The sequence below is a fragment of the Hydractinia symbiolongicarpus genome, chromosome 13 (genome assembly GCF_029227915.1).
Source record: "Hydractinia symbiolongicarpus strain clone_291-10 chromosome 13, HSymV2.1, whole genome shotgun sequence".
Lineage (NCBI taxonomy): Eukaryota > Metazoa > Cnidaria > Hydrozoa > Anthoathecata > Hydractiniidae > Hydractinia > Hydractinia symbiolongicarpus.
This window is the reverse complement of record NC_079887.1, coordinates 12,157,084-12,179,666: the sequence shown is the minus strand read 5'-3', so window position 1 is coordinate 12,179,666 and position 22,583 is coordinate 12,157,084. Positions and strand designations below refer to the sequence as shown.

Sequence of the window (22,583 nt, the reverse complement as noted above, 5' to 3'; positions counted from 1 at the left end):
AAACTCTCCTTGATAAAGGGGAAGGGGTCAGAGTGAATTTCTTTAGTAAGCAACTTTCTACGAAAATCTGTTGTTTTACTGCTAGAAATTAAAAAGCTAGCTAATGCCTTTACGAATTTAAACACAAAAATAAAATGAATGGATTAATAAACCGAGAAGCAAAAGGCACTCAAAATGGAAATAAACAACTGGAATATCTTAGTTGGAGAAAATTGTTTTTGAGCAAAGCAAAATTGAAAGCTTCGAGTAGAACTTCTGGACTGATGTCAGGTTTTGCAATGGTAGGTAGATTAATTAGTATATAACACTTGCAAATTAATTTGAATTCGCTGGATTCTTTCATTGTGCAGAATACTTACTTACTTGTTAGCTACTTATGTTAGCTAACTTTTGAAGTTGTAGCTTCACGCCTGTTGTGGACGACCAACGTCAGTCACTTCTTCCTCTTTGTCTACTCCATCTCTAAAAAGAAGAGGATGAGGATTAGATTGAACTACAGTGACTATACTGTTTTTTTAGACTTCATTTGTCCCGGGGATTGGAAGTTCATCTGGGAGAGTTTTTTTTAAACTTTAAAACTGGACATGAAGTGATGTTTCTTAGAGACTTAGGCAGGGCGTTGAGTGGTGACTGTTTACTGAGACGTATATACTGGGTTCTGTTTTTTAGGAAGGACTTCAGCTATTTGAGTAGTTTGCCTTTGATACCTACGTTTTCTATCTTTTAAAGAGTTATGTCTATATCGACCTTGTCAAACGATTTTGCTAAATCAGGTATACAACATCTGCTTTTGAGTTGTTGCAAAATATTTGTAGAACTTTGTTGAAATGGTCAAAAAGCTCGCACAGACATGACCATCCACCACGAAAACCATGCTGGGAACTGTTGAACAGGTTATTTTCTTCCATGAATGACACAATTTGATTTCAGACAACCTTTTCAAGGACCCTTATGATGTGAGAAGTTAGGGCAATTGGGCGGTAGTTTTCAGCTTTAGTTTTGCTTCCACTCTTGTTTTTGGGGTTATTATAGCACTGGCTAGTGTGTCTGGAATGGTTCCTTCTTCAAATGATTTTGTTTAAATCTGCTTGACTGGGATGGCTATATTATATATTATATGACATATTATATTTAAAGCAAAAATCTAATTGTGCGTATTTGTAGCTAGCTAGCTTAGCTGGCTAGCTAAATTACGTAGTTGTTCATACTGTAATGATCGGAACAAGCGCCATGGATTCTTGAATATTTTTCATTGTGCTTAATTGAGGGGGCGCTTAGAAAATGCTGGGTGCTTATATTTTCTTCCCAATTTTGTCCAAATTTAAGACAACGATAAATTTTAAATTTGTTTTTTTTTTCTGAAAAATAAAACTGAACAAAAGATATACATAACAAAATAAAGTTTAATCATTCTAGGTTTTTCAAATAAGCACTCAGTTTCTCAAGGTAGTTTTTGATTAAGTGCCCCCTTTTATCAGGTGGGGGCTAATTCGAGGGGGTTGCTTAAAAAATGCTTGTGCTTAATTGGAACATTACGGTAATACAATTTGTTTATAACAATATCAATCCACAATTTTACGTTTTAACAGGTTGCCATGGTGGAAATCAATTTAGAAAATGACATTCCAAATGGATTGTTGATAGTATTTAGTCTCTTAACCACAGTTTTAATATCAGTTCATGTATTTGCTTTGATGATATCTGTCTGCATTCTACCAAATATTGAAACAGTGGAGCAAATGCATACTAGTGTCTATGCACAACAAGACGTTACAGTGAAGACGCTACCATCTGACTCCCCGCATAAGCAATTACAAAGATACATTGAAACTGCTTGGGTCTTTAGCACAGGCTTGGGAACACTATTGTTTTTAATGGAAATCCCGATGTTGATGTGGGTAAAATTTTACAATCAAAGTAAAGAGGCCGCTTTAGCGTCAACAGGTGTGATGGTTCCTGTTTGCATTTTATTTGTAATATTTGCAATGAGGTTTTATCGTAAACTTATTGCTCACAAGTATGATAAAAATTCAAAAGAAATCGAAGAACTTCAGATGATTGTGACACATCTTAATGAGGAAGATCAGAATCCTTTGAATAATGACAGCCCACATATCAAATAAGGGAAGACATTCTAGATAACTCCATAAATATTAACAACATATTTTTTTATTGTTTGCTATGGAAGTTTTAGCTCAGGTTTTTTCAATAAGGTTAAGATATTTTGAGTATATATCTGAGGCTAAGAATGTGACAATTTATAACAGTATTTTCTGTGTTTTCCTTGAGCTTTGTTTTACAGTCACAATAAAAAACTACATATATAAAAAAAGAAAATAGTTATCTATTTCTATTGAAATAACGAAAAAATTGGGACCAGCATTCGCCATATAGAAAGAAGATTTGTTATATATAAATAGTATTTTGAATTTTTAAATTTTATTTTATTAGCTTACACTATATTTTTTAAAAAAGCTCATTGAAGTTTCCATTTTGTAACTGTAAATAAGATTATATATCAGATGATATTTTTGTTGCTCTGTTGCCGAAAAAAACAAACTAAAAATGACTGTTCCAATTAAACCTACTTTTTCTCTTATTTTTCGAATTTATTTAAATTTATTTAAAAACTTGCTGACGAAGCTAAACCATGTTTTAAGAAGAAATTTGAAAGGATTTTTTTTAAACCCCTTAAAGCAAGAATATCATTGAAAGTAAATGTTAATAGTGTAATACGTAGACTTGCTTTGGTATATGTAAACGCTTAGTCACTTGATAGTCGCAAAATTTATTCGCTCTTTTTTTGCAAAAATTAATTTAAAATATTTTTTTTTAAAATGAGAAATGGATAATAAAAAGTCGGACACCAAAGGGATCTAAATATAAACCTTAGTCCTCTTACTTCTCAGATATTTTATGCACAAAAAAAAACAAACTTGTTTTGATTGGTGAAAAGCTTGTTAAAATATTTTAGTCACTGAACCAAAATTTGGTCACTTTTTACCGACCTTTTTACCAATAAGGTAAAAATATATATATAAAGACATATATTTTTATGTTTAAGATGAAAAACAATATCAACATGTCTGTTCAGTTCTGATAATATTGTTGCATGTTTATCATTTCTTGGAAATTATTTTTATTTTTTTAAAAAAACTCGTACATATGTTGTTATAAACGATACGAGACGTAAAAAATGAGACAATCACTTTCTTTGAATAACTGCACTGTGAAAAAAAATATTTTTCCCCAGTTTTTTAGTTTTATCAATACGTGTATTGTGTTTCCAACATGTACTTATGTAGTTACTTACATACCGTAATAAATTTTAGGATTTTTGTATGGGCGCTTAATCGGAAAATGTAACAAAATAACGTCTTTCTAGGGTTCTCAATATAAGAAAGTAAAATTTTCAAATAAGCGCCCACTTTCTCAAGGAAGTTTTTGATTAAGCGCCCAGGGGGCGCTTATTCGAGTGGGCGCCTAATCGGATCATTACGGTATGCCCTTTTTTATTATTAAAAATCGCTTTATAGGAAACTGATTATTTTTATAAGAAACCAAGAAAGTGATCGACTAGCAATAAATTCTTAAATACAACTTTCCCGAATTCAATTTTTCAACTACATCATCGACGTGGAAAGTTCTATCACTAGAAAAACAAAACTAAGCAAATATGTTACATATTTCATGACTTTTCTCCTTGCCATGGTAAATCATCTAAACACAAATCTGATATAAATAATTCAGCGCTAAAATACACTAACTAAAAATCTGGTCATTCTTCAAGATTGTCCTCTTCCATGTTTATAATGGACGAGAAATGTTTACATTTTTTACTCACGCAACGCCCCTGCGTTTGACTAGAAAAAGCTTCTGAACAAGTTTATAATTTGAAAGTGTATATAAGTAGGACGTTCAATCAAAATCATGATTTTCACGCAAATAGAAGTTCATCAACATAGGTACAAAAAAGATTAAATAATTTCCGTTAGAATCTTTTAAATTTTCTGATTTGTCAGAATAAACTACTCGATATTTGTTCAATTTATTGTTATACCTAAATGTCTTTCCAATCAACCTCGTCTCCAGAAGGAGGCGAGTCCGATATGTAACCTGGTCGGTTCGGATATGTCACATAACTGTCTATCAAGCTAAAACCAAATAGAAAGAAAATCAACTAGTTTCCGAGTGGCAGGTTAACTTTTATTTTCAGCTTTTGTGCAGGGAGACATTACATTAAGAAGGAAAATTTTTGAACGAAATTTGTGTTTGCCGAAAGTTTTTTTTCCAAAAATTTTGCGTTTACCAATTTTTCCAAAAATGGACCATAAAAGTTATGTATAGGGTAATCAGAAGATAATTGTTTTCGTTATTTTCACATTTGGTGGAGGCTCTATCTATAAAGTTGCACTCTGAAGACCCTCTTGATTGAATATACGTACACTGCAAATGTTTCTAGCCTTTCTTTTTGTGTCATTTTACTACCCCTACTTTTTTGATTTTATAAATCTTGTCCGATGCCACCAAACCCAGGGTAGGTAGGTAGGTAGGTAGGTAGGTAGGTAGGTAGGTAGGTAGGTAGGTAGGTAGGTAGGTAGGTAGGTAGGTAGGTAGGTAGGTAGGTAGGTAGGTAGGTAGGTAGGTAGGTAGGTAGGTAGGTAGGTAGGTAGGTAGGTAGGTAGGTAGGTAGGTAGGTAGGTAGGTAGGTAGGTAGGTAGGTAGGTAGGTAGGTAGGTAGGTAGGTAGGTAGGTAGGTAGGTAGGTAGGTAGGTAGGTAGGTAGGTAGGTAGGTAGGTAGGTAGGTAGGTAGGTAGGTAGGTAGGTAGGTAGGTAGGTAGGTAGGTAGGTAGGTAGGTAGGTAGGTAGGTAGGTAGGTAGGTAGGTAGGTAGGTAGGTAGGTAGGTAGGTAGGTAGGTAGGTAGGTAGGTAGGTAGGTAGGTAGGTAGGTAGGTAGGTAGGTAGGTAGGTAGGTAGGTAGGTAGGTAGGTAGGTAGGTAGGTAGGTAGGTAGGTAGGTAGGTAGGTAGGTAGGTAGGTAGGTAGGTAGGTAGGTAGGTAGGTAGGTAGGTAGGTAGGTAGGTAGGTAGGTAGGTAGGTAGGTAGGTAGGTAGGTAGGTAGGTAGGTAGGTAGGTAGGTAGGTAGGTAGGTAGGTAGGTAGGTAGGTAGGTAGGTAGCCACTTCCCGTTACTACTACCCGTGTCCAATTCCGAAATTCTGAACTCGTCACTTTTAGAATTACCACGTTCTTGCACTAACTAATCAATCAAAAACATTATACATGCGTAACCATCCTTGCAGTAGTTTTGAACGATGGTGTCCACGAAATTACCAGAATGTGCAACCACAACGCCAGGCTACCATTGGGATGGATGGCTTTTATGGAGTTAATCAGTTTTTTATATTTATCACTTTTCGGGGACCAAAAGGTACTTTCGTTTTATGATCTCGAATTAACCTGGCTAACATACTATGTTACTTGTAATCTTTAGCTACCTCCCTTCCTCATTTTATATTTCAGTTAACAGTAAAAATACCTAGCCAGCATGTGTATATTATAAGGGAAAACAGCAACATAAAAGAAAATAACATTGGAGACCTATTTTCTGGTAAAGGAAACAGCTGCAAGTCAAAGGTTTTAAAGTACGCAGTTAAATATTTAATATAATTAGCTAAATTCCATAAAATGGTTCCTGCTAAAATTTCTTTCCTTAAAGTAAATAAAACGAATTCTGCTATATATACAGTGCGGGCAAAATAATACATTACATATCCACATACCAAAAAAAAGGGATATATGTTCACGTCACTTTCAAAGTAAATATTCTTAAGAATACAACAGTCACTATTCTATGAAAAGAAACTTTAAATACAGTATGTCATGTTTAGTGCTTGTAGATAACATTTTTAAGCATGACAATCCTGAATCCATAATAAACGACAGTTTACAAGGAACATTCATTGGCTGTGCACAAAGCTGGTTTGGCTAGTTTACACCGAAAAAATTAGGAATTTTGAATTTTGTATAATATATATCTTAACGATTGGCTGAATTTTTAAAATTAATAAAACCATAAATTAACAAAAAAATAATGTTAAATATGACAAGTGGCGAGCGTCAAACGTCACGTAAAAGATCTTTAAGAAAGGTTGCTTCTTATTAACTTTGTATTTGATATTACTTGTATGAAGAATTCTCAAATATTACCTGAAGCAGCCTTCTCTAAGCGCTTACACCTTCTTTTTTAATCTCGCAATAACAACAGTAAAATATTTATCTTTCTGTAAATATGTTTTCGAGCGCCAGTATCCATTAAAAAGACTAGCTTCACTAACATGCCACCCACCACGTTGGTATTGTTGTGCGAACCTTTTAGAGTCACCATAATCGAAGGTGCTAAATGTGTTTCCATTGGATTTTGATAAATCATCCTGGAGATTCCCTAAAAGTATATGGAATACATATACTTTACTTACATATATATACAAGACAAATGTGGCACAGTTCAAACTTTTCTTTTAATTTGTTATTAACTCAAATTCAGTTACACCTGAAGGCTTAAAAGCCGAAGGCAGGTCTGACTTTAGAAATGTTAATGCGGATACTTTTACTTAGTTCACTTTAAAGGATGGGTCTCGACATATACTGAGGAAAATCAACCAAAAATACTCCTGAGAACTAGGTTTCCATGCAGAGTGATAGGGGATAAATAAGCCTACTTTACGTACCAAACACGAATTAGGTCTTGTCCTCATGTTATAGAACGCTGCTTATTTTTTGACTAAAAAAAGAAGGCCTTAAAAAACGCGCTGCACTAAAAGGATCAAATAAAAACGAGAAAGTTACATTATAAACCTTATTTCTGTTAAAATTATAATCAATTTTTGAACATTTTTTCTTTCACTTTTTAAGTAACAACACGTCACTGCTCGACTAACGGACACAGTTCTTGAGTCTATGTGATAGACCACAAAAGAGCTGTATCGTCGAAATTATCAACACCCTTTATAAAATTTGGTTGAAATATGAAGAAAGAAATTGTTTTCTCAAGTCTGAAGCAGAGCACGCGCGAAAATCAATCCTGCGAGATTTAAAATTCTAAGGATTATATGAGCCACAATGATATTTTAAGTGCGAGCAAAAAATACACAACAACATATTTTCTATGTTTAAAAAACGTTCATGAAGAAACGTTTCAGAGACAAAATGCAAAAGAAAAAGGAAAACATACCTCCTTCTACCAAATGAAATTCACCGATTTTTATCCTGTACGAATTTGCTTCGCTTTCCACCCGAAAATGACCATAGTAGAATTTGTAGGTGCCTTCTGATCCAGACATGTGTATGTGTAATTCACATTGATGTGACTTTGTTACTTGGTGAATTAACTCGTTCCCCACATAAAATTCATCTCCGCCAAACCCCTCTTTATATTCTTGCCAGCCACGATTAAAATTTTCCTTATTTTGATCGCTTTTCCTACTTAAAATGACAAATGAACCTGTGAAGAGAAAGTACAGATGATAAATTAGCGAAATCACTAACGAACGGATTGTTCTTGATGAGACACAACGCGTAAAAATCAATACGTGTAGATACTAGTTACATGCCTTTTTATAGGCAGCAAAATTTTGTTTAATGCTCTTAACTATTCTTTCTTATAGGTAAATTTCTTTGTTTACATTTTTAACAGTGAGCTATTTCGGCTCAGGTATTTGCGTGGCAGGAGAAGGGATGGGCGTTAGGTAAATCAAAGTTAATATCAGTCCATTTCGTCACACGTAGGCATTGTTAGGATTTAAAACGATAATTAAAAGGATGTTTCTATGAAAAGAAATTAACAGGAAAAGACCTCTCTTTACTAAATCCTAGCATCTTCTTTTCCTGCCAGAGCCAAAGAGCTTACCACTGAAAAGTAAACAAATAACGTCACATGGCAATTTATCTATAGCTTAAACTTTTGCCTACTTGTCGCTTGGCGGTTTACTTTGGAAAGAACAAATTCGCGTATGTATAGTTGTGCCAAATCGAAATAAAAATAGCCTCGTAAAGCACATGGTTCCTAGTGTATTGTAATAAATATTTTTGAAATTACTAGTCAAGCAGAATTTTTGAAAATTTCCAAATGAGGAGAAAAATAGGATATATTGCGCGAGATACAAATTTATCATTAGCATATAAATATTTTTTTAAATATTGCGCTTTAAAAAAGCCCATCAAATATTAAAAAAAAAAAAAAAATTTTTAAAATGTAAAACATACACCGTTAAAACAACCTTGTTTCTTTTTAATTCTTAAGGAATATTCAGCTTCAAAAATTCCCATTTGTGTTTCTTTCTTTCTTATTGATGATGTGATAATGTAATAATTTGGTTAAGTATCTTGCAGAGTTCACAAACTTAAAACTTAAAACTGTTAATGATATCTTGACATAACCAAAGTTTATCTCTTGACCTTATTTTCAATTACATAAAGCAATGCATTTTTACAGAACTTTCCAAGTTCCGGAATTGCAAATATATAAAATTTAAATATCATTTTAAGACTTGTTACTCAACTCTAACCCGGAGAAGATTCAAATTTATCTCTCTGAAGCGGTGGGAGTTCCGGGATCCCAATTATAATTTTGCTCTGATAAGTAGAAATAGGTTTAAAGATTAGATTCTTTATCGAGTTTTTAGCGCATTTGTTTTTATCGTTTTAACCTTCATTCCTTTTATTCACCTAATTTTAAATGGGTTGGCAAAACAAACAAATCAATAAATAAACAAACAAACACAGATAAGCTCCGCATTGTTATGTTGCGTGGGTAGTTAGAGAGAAGAAAAGAGACAATAAAGTTCTTGGTGTATTATGCCAAATAGAGCATGTGCAACATGACACGCATGTCCCATTATGAACTCTTTTGTATCTTTCACTGGAAACACTGGCATCTTGAACTACCAAGAATTTTACTCATCAATTGGTCGTCTGTTACGTGTATTACCTCTTCTGCCCAATGACGTCCGAGATACTATTTTCCCCTCAATAACAAGAGCAGATATGCCGGCGTTTGCTTGACACCTATAGCTTTCGATGAATTCTTATTTTGTTTGTTATAGTAAGAAAAGAAACTAAGAATTCAGCCTCGTTTTGTCTCATTTATTCAATTTATTTCTTGCATTTTTTATATTTTTATAGCTATTTTTATGAAGAAATTAGTTGTTTTTTTGTTTCAGTTGCAACTTTAAAATTGTAGTAATGAACGGTCGCCTCAACATGAGCACTCTATTGTAGTTATTGTAAGTGAGAAAAGAAGCGATCGCGAACAAAAAGCGCAAGAATTCGTATCCCTGATTGTTTGTTGTTTTATGGAAAAGTTTAGGCTCAGGTTGTTCTTAGGTTAAAAAGTATGATTTGAGTCTGTGTTCGTTCTTATTTTATTCTCATTTTTTAGCAAAATTTAAGGCTTTTGTTTTAATAAAAATCTCCTTATATGACGAACAACTTTGTGTTTGTGTATTTTAAGAGTAGAGGAGTAGCAAAAAAAGAATCAATTTTTTACCTTGAATGTTTTCTGTGTCGCATGCATGACAGAACGGGGCTGGAATAGCTGCTTCAAGTAAAATCCACGTGCTACTTCCTGTTGTTGGACAGAAATGAGGCCACTCTATACCAGTCTTGTTTTGACAGCTATATGACGTTAAAGATTCATCTGGAATACACTGCGAGTAATCCGGGCATAAGTTGTAAATCTGTGTGCATGGATTCTGTGAAAGAAAAAAAATGACAAGGTTATGCATTTGTCTGTCTGATTTATATGTTTCCGTTTCAGTGATAGTTGAGGAAACATTAGCTATAAATGCTGTTGGAAGAACAAGCAGTAACGTCAAATATCGATACTTGAATAAAATTACATCAACATTTTTACAGTTTTCTTTTAAAGCAATAATAAAATATCCCTTATAAAGCTTTTTCCACATTTTTGATTAGCTTAAAACAGGCCATGCGATAAAATTTTATTTATTATCATCAAGAAAAAGAATTGACATGGCGAAACTATTGTCAATGATTCGTATCATTAATCAATTATCGCATAATTATTTTTCAAAGCAAAATAAAAATGATTTTAAACTTTTAACAATGTGTTGTCAATTTCAGCTAATGAAAAATATTTTTTCTTCTTTATATTCCGTTTTAAAAAAATTAACAAACATTTTGACGTAAATACTCGTTTCCATTCCTCTGCATTTTCTGCTAAAGCGCAAAAATCAAAAACCGGAATAGGGTTTATGACGATATAAATATATGTATATATCTATGGACGCTAAATTAAAAAAAGTTTTCGATTCTTTTGTTGCTATCAACTTCATGGCAACTCAATTTTTTAAAAAACCTTTCTAAATCAAAGAAATTGTGAAAACTTTATTTAATTTAAGCCGCAAATACATAATTGTTTTTTATTTACATCATTTTTACGAATACATGTGTAATAAGTATAATCCACAACATTAAATCGACCTTTTTATGCCGAGGGCTGCCCACTGTGCAAAATTTTTGTGTTGCCAACCAGTAAATTCGCGGTCGAAAACAGTTTTTTTTTTCACGTAAAATGCAAGCAATATGGTTTTATAAAGAATTTGTGAACATTAAACTAGGGGAGGAGGCCTTCCCCTCGAAAAGTATCGAAGAAGACATTTCATTGTTACCATTTGGCTGCACAAATAGTTGTTCCACACTTTTTTTGTAATTCTTTTATAAAAATCATCAAGGATCAATTTACCAATTTTTAAGAATATTCTGAGAAAATGACTTGATTATGAAATAAAGAATCGTTTTTGTAAATATTAAGTTTTACAACATTTTTTATTTGCTCTTTTAAGTTTTAATAATGATTTTGAAATAAATCGTTTATCACAATTAATGTGATATTAAGTTTTTCCACTTTATTCCATTTTATTCTTATTCGGAATTCGGTTTGTATGATTTGAGTTGTAACATTTTCATAAATGTAAAAAAAAAATAAAAAATTATCCCTCAGGAAATAAATTCAGGCAGCAGAGAACTTCATTGTAAAAAAAACAAGCCGTCAGCAAGAGAGGTGGAAGTTTGTCTCTCTCAATGTGTTTTTATATCTTGAAGGATGTTTCTACTTACAGATGTGGTATAATGCATTCCAGTCATGTGCCTTTCCATTTTGCAAGGGTTGCCATAAAACGTAGTATTCAGTAGCTGGCATTGAAAATTACCTAACCCTGGTAATAAATTAAAGCTTTTGCATCTTTCATTGAGGAGACACAATCTTTGACATTGGCCAACATTTGAAACGTCCTGTTGATGGAATGAAGTTATGTTAAAAAGACGCTGTGAATATTTCTTGAAACTAACCCAGCCAACTTTGATGTTACTGAAGCCGTGTAGAGGACTCATGCGGTTAATATGTTGCGTGGTGCTGTTCACCGTGAAGTATATCATGATGCAGAAAGATAGTTTTATACAGCTAGATATATTCATCGTCACAGTAAACTTTTAATTTCTTTCTATATCTGAAACCAAACAAACTGACTTCTAAAATGTCATTGAATATAAATATTTAAGTTCCGCATGCACGCATACATAGGACCTCCACGGTAACATTTTATTCATAAAGAGTTTTTTATTCATATATGTTAAAAATGTGGTTGGGGTACATTCATGTAGCTATTAGCTACAATTGACAATTAGGTCAAAAATAATTAGTGTTTAAAGAAGGAAATTTCCCATAAAGATTTTTAATGCTAAAATGCGTAGTTAATAAATGTTTGTGAGAACGCTAATAAAAATGCTACCAGAAATAAAAAAAATAATCATGGTTAGAATATAAAACTTGAAAGTGCGAAGAAAAAATGCATTTTGTATGTCTTTCTATTTTTGCAATTTGTTTATGGAGTCTACTATACACTGCATATCACTACCGTCATTTCTCTAGTTTAATGCGTCCTCTAAATAGTGCGAATAGCCTTTTTTCCAAGTATCCTTAATTTTTTCTTTCTAATTTTTATTGCGATACCCTTCACTAATTTTTATTTTTCCTCTAATTTAATACGTCTAAGGTTGGATTTTCCTCTAAATAAAGTGCAAACCAGATAATTTAGGGATATTCGTATCACTTAAAGCAAGGAGGATTGGAACTGGCCGCCGAATATTGATTTTTAATTTATTCAAAATTTGTCATTTTGTTAAGAATCGCATGTGGACCACCGAGAACACCATATTGCTATAATTTTGTTTGATCTTCAAAAAGTCAAACCAGTTCAACTCTTTTTATTAAATTTTTGGATTATCACGGTTTTTACACTAAAGCAGCTTTTTGTTTTCTATTTTGAATGTATGTACAATAAATTGTGAACTTGTTTAGTGACAAATAAGTAACCGTTTGACGTTTTAAAAACATTTAGAAAATAAAAAGCAGAATTCATCAGTGAGTAGATGCATTTTTGGGAAAGGTCAAGGCCACAAAATGTAAAAGCAGAGATGAGAAGACTCCTATGGTATTTTTTATCCACATTGAAGGTTTCCTCCAGCTTTTTGGAGTTTATAAGAGTTGCTAAAAAAAACAGCAAATAGTGAGTTCATAATTGTCTTCACTCTCTGATGACATTCTGTCAAAAATAAAATAACGGAACAACGTTGGAATTCGCAGAGTAAAATCTTGGTCATCATATTACAGCTAAAGATAGGCAGATATGCACTTACAGAAAATGAGAATGCTTGATGTAAAAGCTGGGATGTAGATGCGGTCGACGGGTGTGTATCTGAGTTGCAGTTTTATTTTAAATTGTGTTTCAAATTATGTATCACCGCCTCAATTATGAAGCTAAATTTATGCCTAGCTACTTTCAGTTAGTCACATGACCATTTAAATGTTATGTAGCAGATTTGCAACTAAGAGAACATGCCAGTGGTATGGTGTGCAAAGTATTTATAAATTTCTAGCAGGTAGTTTTCTATTGTTGCTAGCTACAAGATTTGCAACCCACCGAAATGTCGCTCAACCATTCGGAGAACAATCAATTTAGCAACATACAAAGGTTTGTCTGTGACTACTTATAGAAAGAGATCTCGTAGTAAGCTAATATAAACGCCAATAGACAGAAACAAAACTATATACAAATATAAATTATATTTTACTAATTCATTATGTTTTATTTACATTTTAAAATTTGTCGTCAAGAAGCACCCGTGTCTATCAATAGATTGCCATCTTTATCTTTCACACGCAGTCTACCATTCGAATATTTCGTTTCTTGACGGCCGTCACCAAACACGGTTTTTACAGTCCCGTTAGGATATTCCCTCCTCTAAAAAAAAACACGGATGTTTTTATTGGAAAAAAAGGCTGGGTAGTTCAGCAGCCACACTGTTTTTCTCTTTATGTACTTTCCAACTCAGATATCTTTATGGATATAAATATAGATTTAGGGACACCGGAGTATAGGTTTTTATCGAGTCAAATTTGAGATGAGAATTATCATCATTTTGTTAAGAAGATTGACAGTATTTTAGAAAAATTGAAGACGTTCGAAGACAATACGAACAATAAGACGGGCGAACCCGTGGAAAAATCCACGGGTTCGCCCGTCCTTTTTATACCGCATTGCGTGCGTCTCGCTACCTGCGCAGCTATAAGTTACCATTTTGCGTGACAGACAGACGGACGGACGGACAGACAGACGTATACGGGTATTATAATATAGACAGCTATTTCTTTTTCTGCATTGTTTTATTTGCTTTTATATTCTTATTGTAACAAATATTTTCACAAAACAAAAATGAAAGTTGAAAAGAATCATGACATTTTCTGTTTTTAAACATTCATAATCCATATTTCACGCTAAAACCCCCTGACATGAGAAAAAATATCATCATATTAGAAACAAATGCTTTGAGAATTATTTATTTTGCTTTATTATGATGGGGGCATTCTTATGCCAAAAAAATGTTGAACAAGAGTTCCGCAAGTTCACTTTAAATAACTAATGAGTAATTAAACATTCTCTTTTCAATTTCTTGTAAACAATCACAGGTCGAAAGAAAAAAACTTCGTTAACGAATATCTCTGAATATTTTTTTCGGAAAAATTTCGGTTGCCAACTCTTCTTAAAAGGGATCTGTCTCAAAATACATTAGATGACGTCATGAAACTTTCGTTTTCGGCTTCACGAGTGTTTGATCTCTAATCGCGTGTCTCATTTAAATTTTTGGTCCGCTAATTTGGATGCAACAGTGATTGAAAGAAAAAAGAAAAAAAATGAGTGTTATTTTTATGACCTTATAGATGTTTTACGGCATATTTTCAAAACGAATAAAGTTGAGAAAGAAATAAGACACGAGATTTAAATTTAGACTATTTGTGGACATGGATGTGGACATATTTGTTGGGACAAATAATGTTGGCTAACGAAAATTTAACAAACGAGCCTGTCCGGAGGTGCGAAATGAAGTAACTTTTTCGTTCTCAGCTGACAGTAAATTTTCAGAAAGCTTCTACGCTCACTAACCTTGTATTTCGTTGTATGCACTTCCTTTTGTCCGTTAGGAAAAGTTATTGTTTGCACACCTTGAGTGTCGATTTTTTGTATCGTGCCATCAGCGAACACGGTCTCTTCACAACCATTCGGCGCAATGCATTTCACGGTCTTATCTGGAAAGATAATTTCAGTCCTTCCATCGGTATAACGATTTTCGATTTGTTTACTAAATAAAAAAGTTATTACAAACGGAGGGCCGGACGAAACAAAATTATTTACGCCCGTAATAAATAGCGTTAGTTGTTTCAACTTTGGCTGCAAGCAGTCAAAAAATAAGACAAAAGAGAAGGTTTAGTCCCGGTCTAACCCTCTCTTTCGTCTTCTCCGCTAAGCGGTCAACTTTTAAAGCACCTAAACTGAATATCTATGCAAATATTTAGCCGATAATTAAAAAACGGTTTCTAGACTACCAATGAAATTTGCTATTAATTCAATAAAAGAATAAATACTTCGGGAATTCAATCATTTCTTTTCCATCAGGGAAAGTCGTATGCGTGGTTTGTGATTCAGCATAGTAATAAACCTAACAATACAACAAAGAATAAAGATTAAAATAAAACAACAAACAAACAACCAAAAACTAAACAAATAAACAAAGACAGACAGACAGACAGACAGACAGACAGACAGACAGACAGACAGACAGACAGACAGACCGACCGACCAACCGACCAACCGACCGACCGACCGACCGACCGACCGACCGACCGACCGACCGACCGACAGGCAGACAATAAAACAACACCACTTACAACTCTATTATCAGGTAAAATTCTCTTAATATCACCGTTGAAGAAAACAACTGATACATTTCTTTCATCCTGACTGATTGTCTTTCTCGTACCGTTGGGATATGTAATCAAACGCGAAGAGTCTGGAAGAATTACTTCAACCTGAATGCACAAAACTGAAATAGTTGCGACTGACAAAAGTTACACTCAACACGAATATCTGGATCTCAGTCACCCATAAAGACGCAATAAACGCCGAAACATACGTCGCAACAGCGACTACACGCTTATTGTCATGTCAAACACGACACATAAATATTAAAGTTGTGCAGAAACAACAACAAAAACTCACCTTGCCATCATCGTGTTTAATTTCCTTGGTGTTATTGCTGTTAATGTTTATGTTTATGTTGTTGTTGTTGTTGTTTGTGAATTGTTTACTAGGTTGATCAGACCTGCTTGATGGCGACACAAAGTGGTCTTGTTCGCCGTGCTTCAATATATCTTCATACATCCGCACAGGAGACCTAAGTTTCAAAATATTTTGTCAGTAAATATAGATAAATAAAAGATTGGGAAAAAAGGGGAAAACTTACCTGTTCTTTAAGTCGTTAGATTGCTCTTGAGAGCATTGCTGTTTTTTCGGTTGCGTCTCATGCGTCGAATGCAAATAATGTCCTCCAGCATGCTTTGGACTTTTATTACCACCCTTGTTTCTTATCTGTTCTTCTTTGGAATCCTAAATACGTTAACAAAATAGTTGATAACATTGGATATATACTGATTTACTGCATTGCATTCGCACACAGAATGATGGTTTCACTCATATTTTATTTTAGTGCTGTATTATACCATTAATGCAATAATGAAAAGTACGCTATCACTAAACATAACATGTTTACAAGATGTATATCTCTATTTTTTCGAAAAAAGCACATAGCTACAAGGTGAATGTTTGGTATTACCATTATACTAGTTGGGTTGGCCTTTGTTAAATTCACGCGTTCGCCCGTCGCATTTCATGTGCTGTCACTACTGCGGTTTCGCCCGTCGCATTTCATGTGCGATCGCTACTGTGTCTTCGCACGTCGCATTTTATGTGCGGTCGCTACTGCGGTACTATTTTGTATAGGGACAGATAAAATACTGATATTATTAAAGACAAAGAAAAGGTTTTCATTTTGCTTAAAATGAGATGTAACGTAGGTCGTGTACATCTCTCGCAGCTCAGGGAGCCATTATAAAGATTTAAAAATGCTGAGTAGCATAATGCATTTTTGACATGTTAACAACACACGCAAGATTTTGTTAACTTACGGTAGTGATTTTTCTTCTTTTCAAGCGTTCGTTTTCCAGCACAGAAATTTCACGCTTTAATTCACTGTTCTGTTCTTCCAAATCAGCAATGCGAGTACGAAAGCGATGGGAAGCAGAATTCCATCGTGTTTCTCGACTCTTTAGTTCTTCTGTTAAGTTGCATACCTATGTAAAAATAAATAATGTCGACCAAAGGAAAGGCTATACTGTTACATAAAACAAGACTTCAACACGTATATAAAATACTTTAATATCCAGAGTAAATATATAAAGTTGACTCTGAAAAACTCAAACGTCTCACGACACAAAGAAAAAAATTCGAGTTATGAGAAGGGAGTTAAATGCAACATAATAAGGCACAACAAACTTTATTATTATTCGTCTCGAATTCACTGTTAATTTTAAGACACTCAATTTTATCGCAATCGAATAATTAAATAAAGGTCGAGTAAAATATTTGAGTTTTCAAGTGCTTTTCCTGGAGTAGTGCAGCAGCGGCAAGGGACCGAATAAGAAGCTTAAGTTACCAGGAAGGTTGGGGGGGGGGGGGTTTACTTGTAAAAATTTGATTTATCTATATTAAAATGCCCGTATACGTCTGTCTGTCTGTTTGACACGCAAAATGGTAGCTTAGCTGCGCAAGTAGCGAAACGCACGCAATACCGTATAAAAAGGACGGGCGAACCCGTGGATTTTTCCACGGGCTAACGACTAGTTTCTTTAATTCGCCTAAGAACATTTCAACATTTTTAGCCTTGTGTGTGTGTTTTTTAAACGTAAAGAATTAATTTATTTTTTATATCGCCAAAGAACATTTTAATATTTTTAGCCTTGGTGTGTTTTTCACTTGTAAAAACTTGGTTTTATTTCTTACATAACCAAAGAAAATTTTAACATTTGTAGTGGCATCAACAGCAATTAAAATACGCAGACGTTATATGTTTTACCTGTTCTTTTAAATTTTTGATCTCATCTCGTTCCTTCTTGTTAGGAGCAGCTCGACATGCTTTCTGGTATTTCTCGAACACTTTTCTCTCTGTTTTCAACTTCTTCATTTCATCATCTCTGTACTTCTTTATATTTTCCAACTCCTCTTTTTTCTCGCTTTGAAAAGTCTCGATTTCCTTACGTAAATTTTTGACCTCGTTTTCACGCTCGTTCCTCAGTTTTAAAAGTTTGTCGTTTTCGCAACGGAATTTATTGATCTCGTTTTCAAGTTCAGCTAACTTTTTCTTCACAGTGTCTGAGATATCATCAGTAACTACACTTTGTCCCAATGAACTTGCGTTCTCACTTGGTGTAGGTGTCAACTTAAAAACAGAAGGAAAAAAAGTATAAAGTTCAACCTCTGCGCAACGAGAATGAATTTACCACGCCTAACCACGTCTTAAAAAAGTCTCGACGCAATAATATCAAAGTAACCATCTACCTCACTCTCCTCCTTTACGTCAACATCAACTTTTCGTTTACTGATAATACGTTTGGGTGGGGTGGAGTGCTCAGGCGTCGGTTCACGTACTATTGTCTCATCATTCTCGTTGAAGAAAGAAGATATCTGACTTGTATCCGACCAACTTGCTTCATCTTCGAAATCAAAAGAGTTATTTCTACTCTGAACAATATTTTCATCATGTTGACGTTCTACCTGCTGCTTACAAGCATCATCACCATCATCATCATCTGTATGTTCTTCCTCTAAATTAAAGTACGGTTATAATCAACTGACCCTAAAGAAATTTAAGGTGATTTCTCCTTATTCCATTTCTTGTTGATACTCTTTTTGAGAATTATAATTTGCAAAATTTTGTGCACTTCAGTCAATTGCAAGTAATAATATTTAATTTTCTTGCATAATTTTTTTTCAAATGATAATAAATTCAAGTCCGTAATGTAACCTTGTTAACCTTTAAAACTGGACACGTTAGTCATGAATTTTAATTATTTATAGACGAATGCTGTCACGGATAAGTGTTTACACATAACCTTTCTATCCAGCACCTTTTTCGAGACTTAATCAACTTTGGAATATATATGCACTAATTTAAATAAGAAACATGAGTATAACAAAATTAGTACTAGACCACGAGACCATCTAAAAATTCAAATTCAAAAATTCTAATATTAGAAAGTTCGCGCCACTGGTTGGTCAATTTTATACAGAATGAAATTCACGAAACTTGCATACACATCTATTCCCCCCACAATTTCGGATCGGTAGTAATAGCAGATTCAAACAGTATCGGATAGGTGTCTCCGTTCTAATCTCTTTCCCCTACCCAACACGCACTTCTTAACAACTGACTTCCCTACTCTTCATCAAACATAACGAAATACCTGTTACCGCAAAATCTGTCACTTTGGTTGCATTCTTTTTCTTGCCAAGAAGTTTTGTTACTAATGATGAATTCGAAGAGAGGGAGATGTTTTCAGCTGCGTCTTCCAATGCTTCAAACATATCTAACTCATTGTTTTCAAGCTGTCAAATAAAAAATAAATAAATAAACCAAACAACAGCAGTTATTAGCACACACTTGACGCTTTTACAGCTTAGTTAAAAAATATTTTTTTATCCTTCAGATGTATAGGTCCTTTATGCATAGGTCTATGCATAGGCCAATTTTTATCCTTTTAGCCCGTATGCTGAAACATATGCTATGCACACAAACCTCTGGAACCAATCTTAATGCATTAACAAGTTTTACATTTTTTGGTTAACTTCTCTAAAAAAATTATTTAAGTTGTTTTATTGCCAACACAACGCACCTCGTCTTTTTCTGAGTATTGCTGTAACATTTTTTGGAAAGATGCTTCAAGAATTGAGGATGAAACTGAATCGCTCGCACCATCACTTGAAAAAAAGGAATAAAAATTTAAAACAAAACAAAAAAACATGCAAACAAACAAGCAAACAAAAACAAAAAAACATGCAAACAAACAAGCAAACAAACAACAAAAACATGCAAACAAACAAACAAACAAACAAACAAACAAACAACAAACAACAAACAAAATAACGAAGCATCAAATCAAAATCTCTAAAGCTAAAAATAATACTTATTATAGTCAGTTGCATTTCGAACATAATTTCCCCTACTGGGTTGAAGCATCTGAACTTTTATTCCATCATTATTGGTAAATGCGTCTTTCGTTTTGATAGCATTATTACTACCTGGGTTGGCAGCACTCACAGTAACTTTACTTCCTCCACGATTAACAGCTTTCTTAAGATTTAGTTTTAAAGGCAACCCTGGCTTAGTACTAGCCCTAATTGATGCAGTTGCATCCTTGTTGTTTCCCAAGTTTTCGGTCTTTTTTTTTGGCTTCAAATTTCCACACTGAAATCGTTTTAATCCTTCGCCACGTTTCAGAAATTGATGCTTAACTTTTTTCATTGGAGTAGATGCAAAACTCTATAAGAATATAAACAGAGGTAACAAACCAAAGAAGGAATGAACAAAGACATACATACACAAACAGGTTAAAAATTTCAACAGATAACCATAATTATCCTTTTTTTTCAAATCAGACAGAACATTTAGATAGACTTTCAGGCAGAAAGCCTACCTTATCATAAAATTATGCAATTAACTGGTCGCACAAAAATACCAAGCCTTAGCTCATTTGGTTTGTGAGGAATATTAATGTGTGCGGAACATTTGTTTGCAGAAAGTATGATTCGCATTACATAATCAAAAATTATAAATTCCCAATTGTTATTCATGCTGGTTGGTTTAAGCGCCAACTAGCAAAACAAAAGATTTTTTCTCTTAAGTCTTTTTTAATTTATTGGACAGGGGTGTGCGGAAATTAAAAATGCACTAATCTTCAATTTGCATAAAAATTTCAAGAATTTTGATTTGTCGAAACTCAGGCAATTTGTTTCTTTTTAAATAAATTAGGCAAAATTAAAAACTCATTACTTTGAAGGTGATACGAGTCTTATACCACAGGCTTTGAACAGGCTCGGGTAATAAACCTTAATTTTCAAGTAAAAAATAACTCAAGGCTGTCAACACTGGGTAAAATGGTGGCCATGACCCTCAACCTTTTTTGTCCGTTTTTTAGAAATTCCGACAATTCTTGACTTTTTAGACCAAATGAAAACTTAGGCAATATGAAAAAAACCTGATCTTTTCGCATTTCTTTTTCAATCAACTCTTCAAATGTCAAACCACCTGTTTCTAAAAGTGAAGATACCAACAATTGTTACAGTAACGTTACCTTGAAAGTACAATAAAATTTCTGCTGGTGAATAGTTAAGAGAAAAAAAAGGTGTATTTATAATTTTAAATGGTCAAGCGACACATCTGAGAATATTTTGATGAATGTTTAACGATCGAGGATAAAATTTTTACTAAATTTCTAGAAAACCATACACTAACAACAAATGAGTATCAAATGCTTCATATTTTCTGATATCTTAACACATGGATATAAACAAGTCAGAGGATACTTACTCCCAGTTGCCACCGATTTGATTGGTTTTTCGTCGTTCTAAATAAATTATTGTACCATTCTAAGATGTCTTTCCTCGACCATATAAAATACAAAATGCAGGGTCAATGTGTTTTAGACTTACTTTCATAAAAAGATACAAAAAAGATATTTAATACTAAATTTTAAGACAACTAGTCGTTAGACCATGGTAAAATATACAGGAATTTGCCTGTTGTTTATCGCAGCTACCATTTTGCCTTACAGAAATACAGGCGTATGATGACCATTATAAGATATTTTGACTTACTGTTAGGTATTCTCCTTTAATCAATGTGTTTTCCTCATCAACACCATCTTCATCCTCATCATTAATTGCATCAGCACCAACAACAAAAATCTGTTTGTTCGTATCACTCTCCTCCTCATCTTCCTCCTCCTCTTCAGTTTCAGTGAGAGGTTGGATTCCTTCCATATTATGATTTAATTCAAGTTCACTGAATTCATCCTCAGAACGACTTGCACTGCAGGCTTCTTGTTCTTCGTACGAACTCTCCAAATCATGAGTTTCTTTAAGAACAATGTCATTTTTTTTACCATTTTGCAGAACAACAGTTTGTACACCAGACATACACCAATTAGTTAAATCTCCACTTTGCAAAAAACGATTCTGGATTTTATGTTCTTGATTACTTGTATCATCATCGTCAATTTGCATTTTATTCCAGTCTATATTTTGTAACGCACTGGTAAGCGAGCTTTTTGACATCGTCTCAGTGAAACAATTTTTGCCTATATTTTTGTTTTCATCTTCTTGGATGTTTTCTTTATTGTCACTGGAATCCTTACTTTGACTGCCATTATAAATCATAAACTCATTATCATTTTTCAGTTTAGTGAAGTTTAACTGTTGTTGTAATTGCCACTGCTTTAAAGTCTTTAATTTCTCCAGAAGATTCAGTTTTTCCATTTTCTATTCAAAATATTTAAAAGTCCAATAAAAAGCAGGAAATCACTAAAAATTCAAGTTAGGGAAATCAGTAACTGCAGAAGTCTGCATCAAAGAAAAAAAAAATAATAATTATAATAATAACAAGACTTTCTAAAACTTCATGAAAAATATTTCCCCCTTTTAAAGGTTAGGTCACCTTTTTCAAAAACAGAGACAATATCAAATTGCAAAACATGCATCAAACCATACAACGCTGGTGTTCTAGAAATATTGTCATGTGACTACTTAACCAGATAAACACATTATTTCGAAAATAGTATAGCCCTTTCAAATTGATGTTGTCACACAAAATCTTATTTTAGCCTTTTTCAGTCTGATTTGTTTTTGTTTTGATTTTTATAGCGAGCATACAATTTCCTAATTTAGTCTCATTTTGTTTTAATTTATGTATTTTTTTATAAAATGTCTTTGGGATCCACGTTCCCTGATCCTGCTCAGTTTGCAGTTATTAGAAAAGAAAAAGAATTGTTCTTTTAATTTTAAGACAAAATCTAGAAAAAATTCAGACTTGAAATGTTCTAAGTTTTAAGCCTTAGACT

At 33.5% G+C, this 22,583-nt stretch overlaps 3 protein-coding genes across 3 annotated transcripts; 1 reads left to right on the top strand and 2 right to left on the bottom strand.

Annotated features, from left to right (window-relative positions):
- The first annotated feature begins 134 nt into the window (after window positions 1-134).
- Window positions 135-3,252, top strand: LOC130623427 (calcium release-activated calcium channel protein 1-like). Its single transcript, XM_057438913.1, has 2 exons — window positions 135-281; window positions 1,590-3,252. The coding sequence occupies exons 1-2, from the start codon at window positions 135-137 to the stop codon at window positions 2,121-2,123; spliced, it is 681 nt and encodes a 226-aa protein (XP_057294896.1). The 3' UTR covers window positions 2,124-3,252.
- Window positions 3,253-5,383: 2,131 nt separating this feature from the next.
- Window positions 5,384-11,890, bottom strand: LOC130623424 (protein scabrous-like). Its single transcript, XM_057438911.1, has 4 exons — window positions 11,138-11,890; window positions 9,546-9,750; window positions 7,233-7,502; window positions 5,384-6,443 (listed from the first exon to the last, which is right to left on the bottom strand). Exons 1-4 carry the CDS (start codon window positions 11,492-11,494, stop codon window positions 6,232-6,234), a joined length of 1,044 nt encoding a protein of 347 aa, XP_057294894.1. The 5' UTR covers window positions 11,495-11,890; the 3' UTR covers window positions 5,384-6,231.
- A 1,237-nt stretch (window positions 11,891-13,127) lies between these two features.
- On the bottom strand, window positions 13,128-22,300 carry LOC130623418 (centromere protein J-like). Its single transcript, XM_057438904.1, has 15 exons — window positions 21,343-22,300; window positions 21,056-21,092; window positions 20,724-20,779; window positions 19,653-20,008; window positions 19,362-19,446; window positions 18,933-19,074; window positions 18,028-18,293; window positions 17,546-17,908; window positions 16,599-16,763; window positions 15,878-16,020; window positions 15,634-15,808; window positions 15,303-15,443; window positions 15,000-15,073; window positions 14,521-14,716; window positions 13,128-13,320 (listed from the first exon to the last, which is right to left on the bottom strand). Exons 1-15 carry the CDS (start codon window positions 22,000-22,002, stop codon window positions 13,189-13,191), a joined length of 2,991 nt encoding a protein of 996 aa, XP_057294887.1. The 5' UTR covers window positions 22,003-22,300; the 3' UTR covers window positions 13,128-13,188.
- Window positions 22,301-22,583: the final 283 nt, after the last annotated feature.